The sequence below is a fragment of the Arvicola amphibius genome, chromosome 10 (assembly GCF_903992535.2).
Source record: "Arvicola amphibius chromosome 10, mArvAmp1.2, whole genome shotgun sequence".
Taxonomy (NCBI): Eukaryota; Metazoa; Chordata; class Mammalia; order Rodentia; family Cricetidae; genus Arvicola; species Arvicola amphibius.
Window position 1 is genome coordinate 102,123,967 of NC_052056.1, and position 18,943 is coordinate 102,142,909.

The 18,943-nt window shown below is 45.7% G+C and overlaps 1 protein-coding gene across 3 annotated transcripts in view; it reads left to right on the top strand.

The window, feature by feature from the left end:
- The window catches only part of Cyth3 (cytohesin 3), a 152,140-nt gene that overhangs the window by 118,123 nt on the left and 15,074 nt on the right, over positions 1-18,943 (top strand). For all 3 annotated transcript variants that reach the window (XM_038344740.1, XM_038344739.1, XM_038344741.1), the window contains exons 2-5: positions 7,688-7,770; positions 9,543-9,607; positions 10,024-10,090; positions 17,504-17,622. In XM_038344740.1, coding sequence (XP_038200668.1) covers positions 7,688-7,770; positions 9,543-9,607; positions 10,024-10,090; positions 17,504-17,622 — 334 coding nt within the window. The remainder of the gene's footprint in view (positions 1-7,687; positions 7,771-9,542; positions 9,608-10,023; positions 10,091-17,503; positions 17,623-18,943) is intronic.

Here is an 18,943-nt window from a genome sequence, read left to right on the forward strand (position 1 = left end):
TTTCAACAGCAGCAGTAAATCTTTTTGAGAGATTTGCATCAAGACTGAAAAATCTTTGCTCACACAACTGCCCTTTGAGCACTTGGCATTGTTTTGTATAGATTTTCATTTGATACCCCTCACCCACCCATCTGCAGATCTGCTAAAGATTAAATTATTTTTAAGTTTTATTGTCTGAAAAAGTAGCTTTTCTGAAAGACATTTTTCAATGTTTGGAATTTTGTCTAATTTTCCCTTCATTTTGGTCAAAAATTTAAGTTCAGTTTTAGTTACCCATGGCTTAGATAGCAAACTTCACCAACCCTAAGGTGCTTTGATTTTTGCAGATCTTTTGAGGGAGGCAGGCAGGTACCTGAGAAAGCAAAGACTGGTCCAGGGCATGAATTTGTTCTGAATCTTCTCTGAAGCCTTGCCAGTGGCAGAAACACAGTATTTCCTGCCTGCCTTCCTTCCTGTTTTCCTTTGTGAGAACATTTAGGTTAGCCATCCAGAATTTGGACCAAAATATCGAAGGTCTGCCTGTTGTCTTACAACTATCATGGACTCATGCTTTTGGTCCTGTTGCTTTCTTAGAAGTCTCTGACTCTATACAACCCCTCATTATGTAAATGAAGAACTTAGACCTGTCTCCATGTGGTCAGAATTCTGTGGTAGAGCCAATCTGCTTCAGGCTAGTCATTATAGTTAATCAGCATTTGGTTTTTTTTTTTTTCCAAGCACAAATAGTTTGATTCATTGTAAATAAGAGAGAAGTTTAAATTCATTTGAGAAAAATGAAAATTACAAGAATTTTTATAAAATTCTTTATATATATAGAAAATAACTTCAGGTATTAAAAGCTTAACATAAGCCAACTGCATAAAAATCAGCATTTAGAGCACTGGGAAATAGTAACCCTAGTGGGGAGAAGGGACAAGAACGAGAGAGGGACTGAGGCAAGACAATGAAACATGAGCTGGAACATTCAAAAGCATTTCTAGAAACAGGAATTCACAGTGAGGAACAGACACGAATCTGACCAGGAATGAGACCCTGGACAGAGCAGACTCAGTGGGAGTAAATGAAAACTACAGAACTGCAGCCCAGATCCCCAGGGATGCACTGTCCCAATCCAGACCTCACCACCACTCGCCTCGTTCAGAAAGAAGTGTGAGGAGCACTGGTCAGAGCTGTAGACTGCCACCCTGGAGAGCCAGTGTCGGGAAAACATCCTTTTGTTCACATAACATATCTGTTGGCATGAAAAAGTTGTGAGGTGTACTTTCACATGGTCATCAGATCTCAAACTTGTGAGTAGCTCCTGAAATGACTGGCTTCACAGCCTCCTGGTGTTCCAGATGGGGTGGTGGTATCCAGTGTTTGTCAGGCTTCCCTGTTCTGCTCCTGACCACACTGAATTCTACAAAAATGGCCATCGTCTTACAAACACTGTGATTTCTGGGAGGATTCATCAAAGAATCCCTGTTTTATACCACAGCAAGAACATGTAGGACAGACAGGATAAGGCACCAGTGTGGACGTGTTCCGGCAGTGTCCTCCGTTTCTCTGCCTTGACTGCTCTGTATCATGAGGAGGTGCTTCTCATCCACACCTCTATATTCACTGCTCTGGCCTTGGTGCAGGATATGGTGAGATGTCATAAACTGAGCAGTCTCCACCTTTGCCTACCCCTCCCCCCAGCCTAAACACTGGGTGAGCTCAAGGCCAAGCTGGATAACTTGGCAAGACTGTTTCAAAGTAAGAAAGGGTTGGAGGTGTAGCTCAGTGGCTTGGCATGTGCAAGGCCTGCCAACCCCCAACAGAAAAAGGATCAAAGCTGGACTAGGATATAGTTCTGTGGTAGGTAACTGCCTAACATGCCAAGACTTCCATACCCAGCATCACAAATAAAAGGGAGGAAAAGGGGAGAAGGAGGGAAAGAAGAAAGGGAAAAGGGAATGGGGTGGAGACTGAATCCTCACAAAGACTTACATTAGGAATGTCAAGAAAGGCTTCCCACAAACAGAATACTTGTAGTCTGATGAACCGGTGCTTGACAGTTTTCTAAACTGGGAGAGAAACAGTGACACTAGCATCAGTTACAGCGAATAGAGGTGTGCACACACACAGGAGATGGGAAGGTGTGCGTGCTGTGAGCCTCCCCGTTGACTGAGCAAGAGTGAAGAGACTCCCGAGAAGGTCTGTGTAAAAGACCTCCGTTCAGTAGGGCGTAATGGAAACTGATGTTGCAGCAGACCCCCAGCCCTCCTTCTAGGAGATGTGGAGCCGCACTCTGAGCACCAGCTGTGGTTTCATCAGACAAACTGTGCTCACAGGAAATGTACTGTCGGTCGACTCTTCTTCACTGCCTGCGGCTGACTTCAGGTTGATGTCACACTCAGGAGAAGCAGTACTATATCAGATGACTCCCTTAGCCTCCCAGAAGGCACACCCCCACCTCTGCTGAAAACTCAACTCACAGACAGGTGATGTCAAGGCCCTCCACAGTGGAGCTGTCATCCATTTTTACAGCCAGGAAAGAAAGCACAGAGGGGAGCCTTTGCTTCATGTTGCTTCTGTTACGGAGATACTCCTTCTGTTGAGTACTTCTTATAATTGGTAAAGACCATGATGGATCGAAACCATTGTCTTTTTTTTTCCTTCTTTTTTCCTTTTTGGTTTTTAGAGACAGGGTTTCTCTGTAGAACCCTGGCTGTTCTTGAATTCCTTTTGTAGACTAGTTTGACATTGAGCACACAGAGATCTGCCTGCCTCTGCCTCTACAGTCTTGGCAGTAAAGGTGTGTACCGCCAGGCTATGCCTTTTTTTCTTATTGTAAGTTGGAGGAAATAGTTTTCATTATGACACTTTTGTCAAGAGTGTCACCTAAGCCCAGAGAGTCAAAGTGACAGCGTGTATAAGATGTCAGGATGTGAGTCCAAGCCTTGTATTAAAGATTGGCGTGTTACTGGGGAAGGTCTGGATAGTTAGCCTCCCCCGAGCATTGCCTGCCATTTCACTCTACATGTGAAATGGGCTGTGAGTCAGCAGATCCTGTGGCTGTAGGAGATTCTGCTGGTGATGTTGATGGGGCCTTCTCTGGCATCACAGCAAGGTGGAGAAGTGACAGAGGCAGTGCAGAGATTGGTCTAGGAATAGTCTACCATGTTCTTTTCTCCTGTGCGTTAACATGCACACTGAGTCAACACTACTCCAACCCTGTTAGTCAGTGCTGAAGAGAGCTCTGCTATTTCCCAGGCCTGTTTCTGCCAAATCCTTCAAAAGACGTTATAGAAGAGATGATACTAACCATTTAAGGCCAAGTGTTTTTTTGGGGGGGAGGAGGGATCATTTTTTATCATGAGAAATTTTAATTTTTTTTTCCCTTCCTTTTTTTCTCTCCTCCTCCCCAGACAAGGCTCACCATGTAACCTTGGCTAGCATGGAAATTGATATGAAAATCAGGCTGGTATTGAACTTACAAAGATCCACTTGTTGTTGCTTCCTAAGTGCTAGGATTAAAAACTTGCCCTGCCACACCCTGTGGTTGTAGAGGACTGCAGTAAAGTCGTCCCACTCTAGCTGAAAATTGAGTATAATAAAGGGTTCTTTAGGGGTAGACTCAAGGATCAACAGTCCTCTGCATGAGTGGGGAACAGGAACCGAATCCAGCAGCCGAGAGAGACCACACATTTTTACATCTGTTTTTATAGTACCCAAGGCCACGCCCAAAGTGGTCCAGCATCTCAAAGGCCATTGGCAGAAGGAGTTCCCACAGCATATGGTGATATTTTGTTTGTGTTTTAACAAATAAAGTTTGCCTGAACATCAGAATGCAGAGTTAAGCCACTAGAGGCCAGGCAGTGGTGGTGCACATCTTTAATACTAGGACTCAGGAGGCAGGGGCAGAGGGATCTCCGTTAGTTCAAGGCCACACTGGACTACACAAAATTGATCCAGTCTAAAAGAGAAACAGAGCCCACACAAAGGTGATCCCAGCACTTAGGAGTCACATCCCTTTAATCCCAGCACGAGGGAGGTGGAGACAGGAGTGATATGGCTGGGCAGAGAGAGGAGTATAAGGCGGGAGGAGACAAGAGCTCAGTGAGTCTGAGGATGCAGTCTGAGGACAGGATCACCCCTATGGTCTGAGCACTGATAGAGGTAAGAACTCTAGTGGCTGCTGCTCTGCTTCTCCTATCCTTCAGCTTTCACCCCATAGCTGACTCCGAGTTTTTATTAAGAACAATTAGAATTCATGCTACAACATCCAGCCTAGAAACATCAAACTTAGAATGTAGAACTGATAACCAACCAAATAGATTCATTAGTTTTTAGTTTGCTCAGTTCTTTTTTTCTGAAATCTTTCAGAGCAAAATTTAGATAGAATAGCCTTGTACCCCAAAATACTTGAGTATGAATCTCTAGAAAATAAAGATATTCCCTAGGTAACTACAACACTATCATCATACCTGACACAAGTTACCTTTTTAAAGTCACATTTCGTGTGTGTGCATGCATGTGCATGCCACACCATGGTGTGTGTATGGAGGTCAGAGGACACCTTGCAAGAGTCAGTTCTCTCCTTACACTTTGTGGGTCCTGGGGATCAAACTCATGCTGGGTTTAACAAGAAGCACTTCTACAGGCTAGGCCATCTTGGCAGCTCCTCTCTTTTTTTAGACAGGCAGGTTTTGGTTGGAATTCCTGGTTAACGTGAATGAGCAACCCTTCATTGTTTATGTCCTCATTACCTTTAAAGGATAAGACAAGCATTGTAGGAAGGGAAAAACTCAGGCAGTCCATGGCATGTTTCCAATTGAAGGGACATTGGAATCATCAGAAGGAAATAATCCCGGTGTTTCCATTCATTTTTATTTACTCTTGGCAGCCCTGGTCCTCAGGTGGGAGGAGGAAGACTTGTCTTTAGAAAAACTGTCTTGCAGAAGGTTGAGGCCTACAGCTCTCTTTCCAGACTTCTGCTTTGTACGTGCATGTTGGAGAAGTCTGCAGAAGAAAGGTTTACTTAGAGTTAATTTCAGGAGGCTGATCTGTTTGGTGGACAGACTGGAATACATTTACTCTGATACACCAGGCTGACACCACACTGGAAGCTGGCTACTTTGTTAGAGTAGATGTTTGTGGTAAGAGTAATAACTTTGAAGAGACAATAAGTGTATGCTTGTTTATGCTTCATCTTTCTGGGTGTTGGGCATTGCTGGTTTTCTCCAATATAAATTCTTGACTTCCTTTATATCTTCTCTTTGAATGTTGTATGTGTTGGGCATGTCTTCTACTTTTGCTGATTAGTGTGAACTGGGACCTGAGACAGGTTTGGCCAGTTAGAATTAAGGAGATGTCCTATGGCACCTTCTGGGAGGAAGCTTGAGGGGAAGTCCTGGGGTGAGAAAGCACGTAGCCTTAGCTCTATTGGGGTAGAAGCCAGTTTCGTGATGAAGCTGGCACTCTGTAAAGCAGAAGGAAGACAGTGGTTTCAGGGACCTGTGGAGCTCCTAGTCTGACCCAGTGCATGCTGCACAACTTGTAAATCTGAGTTGTTTGTGCTTGATGTTGAACATCCGGATGTGTGTGTTCATGTTGTTTACTGGATACACATGGTTTTACAGGGCATTATTTCTTTTAAAAAGATTTTATGTGTGTGTTCATCTGTCCAGTGATTCTAGAAGGGGCATATGGCTGGCCCATTGTATTCAGAGTCATGGAGACTTGTGAACTGCCTGATGTGGGTACTGGGATCATCAAACTCTGAGCCTTTTGATGGAGCAGCGAGTGCTCTTAACTACGGAGCCATCTTTCCAGCCCCATTATGTCTTCAGTATCTCTTCTCTGGGGAAAATCATTTAATCTCTCTTGGTTGCAGTTATAAAATAGAGATAATAATGGCTGTCTTCATGGTGTCTGAGGGGTTCAGTTGTTTCACAGCCCTGTCTAGTAGCTCTCTTCCTTCGTAATACCGTGGCTTAGAAGATTGCCTGAGAACATTGCTAAGGTGTCATTCAGTTTCCGTTTAGAGCTAGTAGAGGAAGAAGGAAATTAGTAATATGACGTCTTCTCTGCTTTTCACCTTTCCTCCATGCTTTCTTCCCTCCCTAGAGGCCATGCTCTTTATGGACGCTGCATTTATTGTTCTGGTTATTTTATGGTGTGTTTAAATGCCTTTGATGTTAGGGTTTTTTCTTTTTTAAAGTTAGTTTTACTTTATATGAACTGGGTTTTCTCTGTGTGTATGTCTGTGTGAGGGTGTTGGATTTCTTGAAACTGGAGTTACAGACAGTTGTTAGCTGCCATGTGGGTGCTGGGAATTGAACCCAGGTCCTCTGGAAGAGCAGCCAGTGCTCTTAACTGCTGAGCCATCTCTCCAGTCCCATGATGATTAGTTTTAATTGTCGACTTGACATAATCTAGAATCATCTGGGAAAGAAGTCTAGGTGATGAATTTTCCAGATTAGGTTAGTTTGTGGCTATGGCCATGTGAGAGTTTCTTTATTGGGCCGAGGTGGGAAAGGCCTACTCTGAATGTGGGCAGCACTATTTTCTGGGCTGGACTTAGTGAATGAAGAGAGAGGCTGGGCACTGCTGTGGATCACACACTCATTGCTCTCTTCTCTTGACCACAGATGTGTGTTCAAATTCCCATGGCATCCCTACAGCAATGGACTGGAATGGTGGGCCAAATACACTCTTTCTCCCGTAATATGCATTCGTCAGGGTATTTTATCATGGTGGCAAGGTACAAAACTAAGACAATACCTAGACAACATATTGCTTATTTTTTGCTTTTGTGGTCCATAAGAGAATGCGTCTGATGTCTACACTAATGTCATTGTTGCTGCAGTTCCCTCACTCACACTTCTGTGTGAGATTCTAGCACATTTACTCATCCTGCTGTGGATGACATTTAACATCTTGTTTTTAGTCTATAAAATGTGCTGCTTCAACATTATTGTGCTTCTTGCTGGCCTGCTGGAGGGTTTTCTACTGTATATAGTTAAAGAAAGCTGCTGGGTGTGGCATGTGCATCCTTGATGCTGTTTGATGTACCTGAGTGCTTCCCAAAGTATCTGTGCCCTTTTATGCTCCTCATGTCCTGCTCCCACCCCACCCCAGCCAATCTAGTGAGACTGACGTGCATTTTAATGCTATCAGTTAGATATGCATCAGAAGGTCTGTAGTTCTAAAGGCTGTGGTGGGGCTTGAGTGGGAGGTCAGCATCAGGCTGCTTTCCCACTGTTTCTCACTCCCTGCACTGTAACCACTTTGACCTTTCTTAGCTCTGTGTGTCTGGTTCAGTGCATGTTTTATGTGTTACAGATGTAGCGCTTTGAGAGTGAAAGGCTGAGAAACAGTTGAGAGCTGAGTAGGGCAGGAAGACCTCAACCAGCTGGGCTGGTTGGCCAGTGTCTGCAGTGCTCACTATGTGAGGGTACAGGGAAGTACCCCACCATATTAACCTCTCATCAGGGCTCTATGGGTCGGGAAGGTTGGTGGTAAGACTCTGGGCAGGCTAATCAGCCTTTTGGTGGAGTGAGGTGCACACAGATGTGGGTAGTGTCCTTTAGTTTCTGTTTTCCTCTAGAAAACAGAAGTCTCGGTGGGGCGGGGTGGGAAGGTCATGGTGCTTCCCACTGCCAGTCCACAGCCTCAGCAGCTTTCCTCTGACGTTGACACCTCCCTCCTCTCTCCCCAGTGCCTGAAGACCTGTCATTAGAAGAACGAGAAGAACTTTTGGACATTCGTCGAAGGAAAAAGGAACTTATTGATGACATTGAGGTACAACAACAGCAAAGTGTCCAGTTTGAATTTGCGTGGAATACTGAATAGGGTAGCTTCAAGAAAATAGGAAAAATGTGAGAACCATAGAGACAGAAGACAGGAGTTCTCCAGGCTGAGGGGGCAAAGACTCCATCCCAGACAGCACAAGCTCTGGAACAGAGACCACAATGGTGGGACCAGCATTGCTAGTAGATGATTGTGTGACCCCAGAGTTACAAGTGTTGGAGTAGACGGTGGCAGCAGCCTGATAAACCCGTTGCCCTTTACCCAAGCACTTAGATAGGTGCCCGCCCTTTTGGCAGTCCAGTATCCTTTGAGTGAACAGACAAGCACTTATTGGATGATTCCAGCTGTATGCTAAGTGCCTACTTGGTGGTGGTAGGAACAGAATGACAAATTTAAACAAAGATGAATAAAACAGGTGGATAAACACTACCTTCCCTCATTGTGTACTTGACTCAGAGGCCATGGCTGAGGGGTGTCCCACAGGAGAGAAGATGAATGAAGCCACAGTTTCAGAGCTGGGATGACTGTGGTGCTTCAGAGACAGCTCAGAGGCCTCCTGTGTCCTTTGGTGTGGAGCTTCCTCAGGAAAGTCAGTCGTGTGGCCATTTTTTTTTTGAGAAGCTTCCTAGTCATTGTCATTGCCAAAGTAAATGTCGCCTCATAGGCCACTGACTGTAGAGCAGGCCTTGTCCTAGACAATAGCTCCTTTCTAGGAACTTATTTAAGTTTGAACTTATTGGCACACACATAATAAGGTTCTGAATAAAATGTTTTTATACTTGAGAGGTAATTGGTGGCAGCTTTGGCTCAAGGTTAGCTTGCATTCTTGCAACTCAGAGAAGTCCTTTGTCTAAAGGATTGAGAATGGATACCATGTGGACAGTAGAGATCATACTGCTCAATAATATAAACTCTTCCCTGAACACTGGCTGCTTCATCCTGTCACCAAGGATGCAGTCTGAAGCTCAGGGAGGCAGGGAAGCCAGCCGATGGAGAGCAAAAAGTTTCTGTCCCTCTGCTTCTGATGTCTCTGAGTTGGGCCTGTCCTTGTGGGCTTCATCTCTTTCTTTTTTAAAAAAAAATGTAGCTAATTATCACTTTAAATATTTATTATTACTTTATGTGTATGTGTGTGGGTAAATGCACATGAGTGCAGGTGCCACAAAAGAGTGGGATTCCCTGCAGTCGGACTAAAAGGTTGTAAGCTACCTGACTGACGTATGTGCTGGGAATTGAACTTAGGTTGTCTGGAAGAGTAGTACATGCTCTTAACTTCTGAGACATTTCTCTAGCCCCATGGGATTTCATCTTTCATCTCTTATGAAGTGACAGTCATAAGACTATTGATTGGCAAACCTGATGTCAACCTAGACATATCTGGGGTTCAGCTTCCTCTGAGAATGAGGCTGTCCTTGCCCCTGGTTGTGTGACTGCAGTGGAGTGAGCTGAGGACCCACTATATGCTTCTATATGCTTCTGTAGTCTTACTTCCTTCTTGATTATTTTCACACAAGTACTTCAGAACCTTCCTACTGGACCCCCTTGATGTGTCAAATGACAGTTGGACATTTGTGTGTGTGTGTGCATGCATGCATGTGTGTGCGTGTGTGCTTATGCACATTGTGCTGCTCTGACATTGAGTCTACCTCACTGATACAGGTGTTGAGTTTTGGCCTTGTGATGCTCATGTGAGTCTCTGAACCTTTGAATATATGATAGTTAAGATACCCTGTGACCCAGTTTCTTTTTTCTTTTTTTGACAGAGGCTGAAATATGAAATTGCAGAAGTGATGACAGAGATCGATAACTTAACATCAGTGGAGGAGAGGTAAAGTGTTCATGACTGTACTTTCAGGTCCTCACCCTCTTGATTCCTGCCTCTTCCCTTTGGCTGAGCTCACCGACAGCTGTAAGGGTGGGGCTGGGAAGTGGGAGACTTTGGAATTATTCATTTCTCCTTCCTGCCTCCTATGTCCTCACCAACTTTATAGGGTTGGGACTCTGGATTAATCTTTCTGTGTCATGAGGAGCTGTATTTTTAATTTTTTTTTTTTTAGAAAGGCACTGCTTTCCACTGTTACCCTTTCTGAAGAAGAGTTACTGAGGGCGGTGGGCTGTGCTGGACCCCATTGTCTCTGTGTCTCAGGTTGACCTGAGATGGAAAAGGCACAGGAGGGTGTGACTCTGCTGCACTCTGTGGAAGTGCTCACTAATGATTTTTTTTAAATTGTTTAAAACCAATAGCAAAACTACTCAGAGGAACAAGCAAATAGCCATGGGAAGAAAGAAATTCAACATGGACCCCAAAAAGGTGAGAGAACCGTTACAGCCTTGCGGTGTGCAAATGATTAGACTGGTCTTAGTGGCTGACTCCCCTGGAACAGAGGTAGTCATACTACCTCATGAAAAGATGGAGTTGGTATTTCATTTTGTCATAAGCAGGGTAAAAGCAGGTGCTTCTGGATGAACTGTTACCTGGACCTAATGACCTTTCTCACAGCGTGGGGTTCTGAGTGCAGGTGCAATCAATGGGAGCCCCTGGGCTCAGTTTGTGGGGAGCTCCAAGTCCAGATACTCTCTCTAGTCAGCCCTGTGGTGTCTGCCCACCACATTCAAGGGAGTCAGGGTTTAGTCAGACTGTGGTGAATTGCTTAATAGATTTCACTTTGTGTCCCTTTTGACCTGAAATGTATTTTTATGCTAATTGCTGGTTCTATTCAATTATTTATTATTAAGTTGCTCAATAAAGACAGAAAACTCATTTAACCCGCACATGGCATTTTGCTGAGGAAAAAGTACCTAAATCATTTGGTTGTAGACGTGGTCGTGATATTTGGCTTAGTCAGCTGAGCTGTTGACAACAAAATACCACAGACTGAAAACCAGGCTGGGTGGTGCATGGTGGAAACAGGAGGGCCAGAGACCTACAAAGCCAGCTGCAGCCCACCTGGGATGCATACGAATTGGCACGTATAAATAAATGGATAAAGCCCCCAGGCTGGGGGCTTAAACAGCAGACATTACTTCTCGCAGTTGTGGGGGCTGCAGTCTCACATCGTGGTTGCTTGCATGGTTGTGTTCTAGTACAGTCTCTTCTCAGCGCAGAGAGCCACTTATTGATCCTCCATGTGGCACGGTGTGGAGCAAGTTTCTCTTTTCATGAAGCCACAATCCCCCACTCCAGGGACCCCAGATGAGCATGTATCACCTTAATCACCCTCATCATCTCTACCTCACAGGCTGTTGTAGGTTTGGGCCTCAAACCTACACAGTGTGTGAGTTTTGAGACACACACATTGAGTCTAAGGACACACCAGATAATCTCACTTTGCAGCTCAGAATCGGGTTTACTCCCCATGCCTTGCTGCACATGTCACCTTGTGAAAGCACAAGGAAGGCCTTAGAGTGAGCATCTTCGGGTAAAGAGGCGCTGTCAGCCTCTAGCGATGACAGCTTAAAGAACTTTGGCTTGCTCGTTGTGTTGGAGTCTAGAAGTAGCACTAGGGTTTATAAATAAATCAGGAAAGGTTTGATTAGATCAAGGAAGTCTGGAGCTGCATTACTAGAGATTGCTGTGTCAGTAACAGTAGCCAAACAGTGTTTTCTAAAGCGTGAGGGGGAAATGATTGAAAACTGAGAACTCTGTCCAGACTGTCACTGATGAAAAAAAAAGCAGTGATATTTTTAGATATGCAAGGACTCATGAGGCTAGTCACTAAGACCTCTTCTGATTGTTCGTTGACTAGCTGAGTAAATATACCTGAAACAAAGAGATACGTCCGTGGGATACAGAAAGTGCACAGAGTCAGGTGTGGTGGCTCAAGTTTGTAATTCTGGCACTGGGGAGGCTGGGGCAGGAGGGTCATACAGTTCAGTTCCAGCCTGGATCACAGATGGTGACAGTGCCTCTTAAAATGGTCACACACAGAAAGATATGCAAAGAAGCCAGCAAAACCTAAGTCTAAACAAGAAGAGAGTTATATGAAGAATGTATTTTAGGAATTCCAAATTAGCTCAGAATGTTTTATAATATAGCAAAGGAGAAGCAGAGAGAAAGATACAGATGTAGCTGAGGTTCCTAGGCATTGATAGGTGCGTTTAAGTTTAAATGATTGTCAAGATTTTGGGTTGGCATTAAAAATAGGGATGAAATAAGGTTTGTAAATTACTAGGAGAGGTTAAGAAGGCATGGTTATGACAGGTGTGGTGGCCTGGACTGCATAAAGGGACCTTTTTTACAAACCCCTCTCCCTCAGAAAGATCCCAGAAATCTCCATGATAAAAAGACAAGAGGAGTAAGTTCGAAGAAATCATTGCTCACCATGAACTTGACTTGGCTAAATTACCTAGGTTAGAAATAAACACCATCAGGGACTGGGGAGGTGGTTCATTGGGTAAGAACACTTGCAGGTTGGAGACTCAGCACCCACATGGTGGCTCACATCCATTCTAGTTCCTGTTCAGAGGATTTGATGCCTTTTTCTGGCCTCTGCAGGTGCTGCATGTACATGGTGTACAAACATTCATGGAGGGAAAGCACCTATACACATAAAATAAATCAGCTGGGCCGTGGCGGTGCACACCTTTAATCCCAGCACTCAGGAGGCAGAGGCAAGTGGATCTCTGTGAGTTCGAGGTCAGCATTGTTCACAAAGTGAGTTTCAGGCCAGCCAGGGCTACACAGTGAAACCCTGTCTCAAAAAATAAATAAACAAATAAATAAATAGAATTTTACTGAGACATTTGGTTTCCTTTATAAATAATTGTCTAATGTGTATATTACACTATACCTTCTGTAACAGATTACCACAAATAGATGGCTTAAAGACTCAGAAATAGCCAGGCGGTGATGGCACATGCCTTTAATCCCAGCTCTTGGGAGGCAGAGGAAGGTGGATCTCTGTGAGTTCAAGGCCAGCCTGGCCTACAAGAGCTAGTTACAGGGCAGGCTCCAAAGCTACAGAGAAACCCTGTCTCGAAAAACAAAAAACAAACAAACAAAAAGACTCAGAAATAATCCTCCTACAGGAAACAAGGAGTCCAAGATGAATGCCCTTAAACATGGAGGGGGAGTCTGTTCAGGCCCCTCTCCTAGCTGCCAGTGATTGCCAGCAGGTGCTCCTTAGCTGTGAACACACCCTCCAGTCTCTATCATGGCCTTCTCTTCTGTGCCCTTTCTCTCACTGTAATCCAGTCTGGCCTAGAACTTGAGGGTGTCCTGCCTTAGCCTCTGAAGTGCTGGAACTGCAGGCATGTGCCACCCACCACACCTGGTGTAACTGTTCTTTATTTCTTTGTTTTTTACTTCAAGATGGTTTCTCTGTGTAACAGCTCTGGCTGGCCTAGAACTTACTTTGTAGTCCAGGCTGGCCTCAAACTCACAGAGATCCACCTACGTCTGCTTCCTGAGTGCTGGGATTAAAGGTGTGCACTGCCACACTGGGCTTAATTGCTCCTCTTTTAAGAATACTAATCACATACTCAAAGTGTGCCTGCTCCTGTGTCCGTGGCTTGCCTGTGTCTCCCACACACACACACAACCCCCCCCCCCCCCGCCCCGCCTCATGGAGCTCTTTCTTTCTTAGTCTCAGGCTTTCGACTCTTCTCTGCTTACAATCTGTTTTAGACTCTTCATCGCTGTGGCAGATCCCTGAAGAGTTTAAAGGAGGAAAGATTAGTTTGGGCCCATGGTTTTAGAGTTTGTTATGGTTGTATCGCTGCATGGCTTTGGGCCTGAGGTGAGGCAGAACATCGTGGAGTAGAACATGTGGCAATGGCCCTCTCTTCATGTAGACAGAAGACAGAGAAAAGCAGGGTGGGGCCAGGTAGACCCTTCAAATGCACACCCCATGAGCCCATTTCCTCGTACCAGACCCTATCTTCCACAGCTCTTCTACCTTTAATCTGCCAACCTGGAAGATTCTTAACATTACTGAAGTCAGAGCCCTCAAAATCTAGTCTAGTCCAGTCTAATCATGTCTGGAAACATTGTCACAGACATGCCCAGAGATGTCCTTCACTGACCTAGGTGTCTCAGTCCAGTCAGGTTGACAAGATTAGCCATCACAGGTTTGCCTGAACTCACCAGTGGCTTCCCTGTTTCCCATGACCAGAGCTTGTGTCTCTTGCAGAGGAAACCCTTCCTTACTGGGGGCCTCCTAGTGTCTTGTGTGTGTCTTGTAAGCCAGAGTGACCTTGTTCTATTCGACTTTCTAACATCCTTGGTGGTCTACACACTCCAAAATCAGTTGTATTGATTAGTTGTCTCACTGTTGTGATACAACCTAACAAATGCGACTTGAGGGAGGGCGGGTCAGAGTGCAGGCCATCATGGTGGGAAGGTGTGGTAGCTCTAGTGTGAGGCGGAGCCGTGAGTGCTGGGACTCAGCAAGCTCACTCCTTTTTATTCAGTCCAAGCATCCAGCCCACGGAAGGGGTGCCACCCACTTCAAGGTGGGGTCTTTTGCTCTCAGTTAAAACTCTCTTATAGCCCCTCACAGCCATGGCTTTTCTCCTAGGTCATTCTAAGTGCAGTCAGGTTGACAGTCAGGATCAGCTGTTACAAAGACCTAGTTCTTTGGGAGGGTGGAGGCTCAGGGCAGGGCCTCAACATCTAGACAGTGTGTTCCACAAGCTCGCTGTGACCTGGTGGAGGCCTGGGTCCCAGGGTCCGGCACTCACCCTTGAGAGCACAGACTCTGAAGCCCCAGGTTGGGGGATGGAGAGCCAGGTGACAAAGGTGCACTGGGAATATCTGCATATGCCTAGGGGTCATTGAGCTCTTTGAGGGAGAATGGCCACAAACTCAGTCCCTAGGGTATCATAGTCACAGTCAAGGTGTCCTGGACCAGACCCACCTCAGGCTATGCTTCCGTGAGGCTTTGTCCAGAAACCTCGGTTCTTTCAGATGCCCTCCTCCTTGCCCTTAGCAGATTTCAGGGTAGCAAAACTTAACAGTTTATGCTCACTGTTAGTCTTTTGAATTCTAATAACCCTAGCAGGGTTCTATAATGCTGAAGTATTGACCTTTGACCCTGAGGTGTTAGTAAACTTCTGCCTACCCTCCTATGATTGCCCTTCCCTTACCGACCCCAAGGGTATCCCTGTGCTGTGCTCCTACTTCTTCCTGTCTGAATGGTTGGTGAACAAGTCACAGCGCAAGCACAGAGCAGCAGTGCTGCTGGCTCTTATCCCGTGCTCCAGGACAGATATACATTCGTGTGTGTGTGTGTGTGTGTGTGTGTGTGGCTTTCACAGTAGCACCCAAGTGGATATGCTCTTTCCCATTCCCACCAGAAACACGTAAGAGTTAACTTTAGGACTGTCAGACTTAAATGACATGTTACATGGCCCACAAATTTTAAATGTAAGACTTGAATCATCTTGATAAATTAAGAAACAAAACCCTCAGCCCAGAACAAAATGTACTAGCAGAACATTGTAGGCCACCTTTCTGGGGCCACTGTGTCTCAAATCCATTCCCCCAGGTATCCCACACTATTACCAAAATTAGGTTTGCTTTTTTAAAACTGCGCATGAGCAGAATGAAAATATACCTGTCTGGGACTGGGGAGATAGTTCAGTGCATATCGTGCTTGCTGTGCAAGTCTGAGAACCAGAGATTGGATGCCCAAGCCCATATAAAACCTGCATAGATGTAGTGTCTACCTGTGGTCCCCACACTTGGGAGGCAGAGACAAGAAAACCGTGGTTCAAGGTAGCTAAATAGATTAGCCACAATTAGTAGCTCTAGGTTTAGTGGGAGACCCTGCCTCAGTCAGTTAAAAGTGGAGCACAATCAAGAAGACATGGCATCAACTTAGGGCCTCCAGGCATGAGCACCTACATGTGTACATCTGCATGTATGTGCCATGCTCCCAATAATTGCATATATTTACACACATGTACCTTCGTGTTGCCTTTTGCTTTGTACCGGTTTGTCAAGCCTCGCGTTCATTTTGTTCTTTCCATCTAGTTGCAGTCTCCCGTCTTCTGTCTTTATCTTTTCTCTCACTGGTTGTCTGCTGCTGTCTGAAGTTTTTGGAAATGCTAAATAAGGCTGCCAGATGGACTGTGGGTGTATGAGGAAGCCAAAGCAGGCTTAGGCCTGGAGTTTTAGCTGGAAAAGCCTCTCTGAATTTGTAGAAATGCCTCTTGGCACATAGATAGCAGAATTCCCTGTGTTCTAACCTGGTGTAAGGTAGCTTGAAACCAGCTTTCAAGTTGTGCACGTCTTGCTGTTTTAGCAGGTCCTGGGAGTTCCCGTGAGATGGTGCAGTGCAGCTGACTCATGCCTGGGCCAACCTCTTCTCTTGACACTAGCAGCTACACTTCATAGGTTCTTAAAGTGGGATGTGCTCAGCTGGTGTGAGCTCGGTGGTGGTGTGCCGGTTAGCATGTGCTCAGCTGTGAGCTCAGTGGTAGCATGTCAGTTAACATGTGCTCAGCTGGTGTGAGCTCGGTGGTAGTGTGCCGGTTAACATGCTTTTGACCCAAGGAACAGAACATCCAGTCCCTCCCCCCCACAGCTGGTTACACAGTGGAGTTGTATTTTATTGAATAGCTGCTATGACAGTAAGTGGCTCCCAAGTGACAGGAGCAAGGTGCTTGTCTGGTCTTTCCTTCACACGAGAGATGCTGTGGTTCTGGCCATTGCATGGAGTCAGCACAGGAAGAAAGAGGAAGGGCAGTGAAAGTCATCCCTACAGGCTTCCACTATGGCTGCTTGCCCAGACCTGTGTGACAGGTCATTTGGATGTAAGCGGAGCCTGTAAAGCAACTGGGGTAAGGTGGCGGAATAAAAGGGTTGGTTAGGGCAGGATGGCAATGTCAGATACAAGCAGTTGTCACACAAGCCTGACAACCTGAGTCCACTCCCCAATTGTCCAGGTGGGAGGAGAAAACTGATTCCTGAAGGTTGTCCTCTGACCTCCACACACACATGTTACACGTAACGCATACATGAATGTCACTCATACATGAAACACACAATCATAGTGAATAGGAGATCTGGCCAGATGGCTCATCAGGTAAACGCACCACCATACCCGAAGACCTGAGTTCCATCCCTAGGACCCCATGGTGGGAAGAGAGACCCAATTCATTGCAGGCTGTCCTCTGGTTGTGATCAGTACATGGGCTCACACACATAAATAATTTAAATTTTTAATAAGTTAAAAATATTTCTTTTTTAAAAGGTGGGGGAAACTGGAGAGATGACTCAGCTGTTCTTCCAGAGGACTAGGTTTAATTCCCAGCACCACCTGGTGGCTCATTACCTTGTGTAACTCCAGTCCCAGGGTATCTGATGCCCTCTTCTGGCCTCTGCAGGAGCTAGGCATGCATGTAATATACAGACAGACATGCAGGCAAACACTCACATAAAATAGAAAGAAACAGTTGTCAAGAAGGTTGGTGGTTGGGAATTGGCTTGTCCCATGGCAGCTTCTCTCCACAGTGAGGTCCTGTGAGGCAGGAAAGACATGGTTTCCCCAAACTTTACAAATCTGATGGTTTTTTAAAACTTGTATATAACACTTGACGAACATAGCATCTCTTAGTGGATGAAACACGTATGACATTTTGGAAGTCAGGCTGTACAGGCTCCATGGTCTGGCATTTTCCTGTGTCCAGACCTGCCGGATTACTGGGCAAAGCATGTTGCCAACTTTGAGAGGATCATAGTGGACGTCCTGACCCGTGTTCCGTCCCACTTGTTCCTCAGGGCATTCAGTTCCTCACTGAGAACGACCTGCTGCAGAGCTCCCCAGAGGATGTCGCCCAGTTTCTGTACAAAGGCGAGGGCCTGAACAAGACCGTCATTGGAGACTACCTGGGTGAGAGGTAAGCTGAGGGACCCCTTGCAGCTCTGGAGGACAGACGGTAGGACAGTGCTGACCCGGTGCTGTTGGGGTCCTGAGGACAGGCCGTTGGGATCTCACCATACCAGAGGTGAAGTGGACCAGAGACCTAAATAGAAGAACTAAAGCATCACATACTTAAGAGAAAGAGTAGGAGTGAACTGAACCTTAATGGTCCAGAATTACACAGGGATTTCTTAGATAAAGCAGCAGAAAAGAAGGTGACTGGGGGTCAGGTAGGATCTGTGTCGCGTTGGAGTTCTCTGAGTCATCAGTGTCATCTCCCTGGCCTGGAAAGCCCCGCCGTCTGCAGGTTGGTCCAGAAACAGCCCAGACTTCTCAGGATTTTCCCTGTCACTTGAAGTGACTTTCCCCACCTCAGCTAAAGGTCCTTCTGCTGGTGGTTTTGCTTTGCTTGGCCGTCAGGGGTCCATCCTCTGTAGGGGCGTGTGGATTAGAAATATTAGGCAGAAGGAACAGAGATACAGAGACACAGAATAGAGTCAGGAGGACAGTTCAGTGAATACTGAATTTACCTGCATTTATTTTCTATATGCTTATATACCCCAATCCAAAAAAGGGGTGGGGGGGAGAAGGCAAAAGACTGCTTTAACATGACACAAAGGTCAAACAGGGTAATTACCTGTTCAATACCTGAAGCATCAAGTAACTATATCTAGAGTTAAGTATTCTGTTATTTAGGCAGGACATGCAGCACCCACCCTTTAGGCCAAGCATCTTGTAGGTAGCCACTCCCTGGGTCAAATCTCCTGTTATATCCTTGAAGGAGCAGGAACAGGCCTGACCTCTCTGGTCCCCAGTCAAGGTGGAACGGACCCACTTCTGTGGGCTCCCACACTTGGCTTTGTTGGGTTTTGAGATCAGGTCTTGCTGTGTAGCCTAGGTTGGCCTCACTTAACAGCGATCTTCTCCCTTCTGCCTCTAAGGGCTGGGATTACAAGAGTGGACCGCCATCCCCTGAAGGGAATCTACTGCACACTGCTGAGGTGAGGCAGGAGACCAAGGCGGCAAGTGCCAAGAGGGCGTGCTGTTTAAAGCCCAGCATAGCCCAGTCAGGACAGTTGTACTCCTAGCTTTTTATTATAAATACTTGTTCTACAGTGAAGCATTCCCTGGCTCATTCCAGGAGTCTAGTACTTCCTGATTCTAAAACCAGATCTTGACCAACCAGTAAAGCCACAAACAAGGATCTCTTATGACTATAGAAATGAATTTTAAAATAAGTTTCAAATCAGACAGCAGTGTATGAAGATTATGTACCAAACAGAGTCACATGTGCCCTA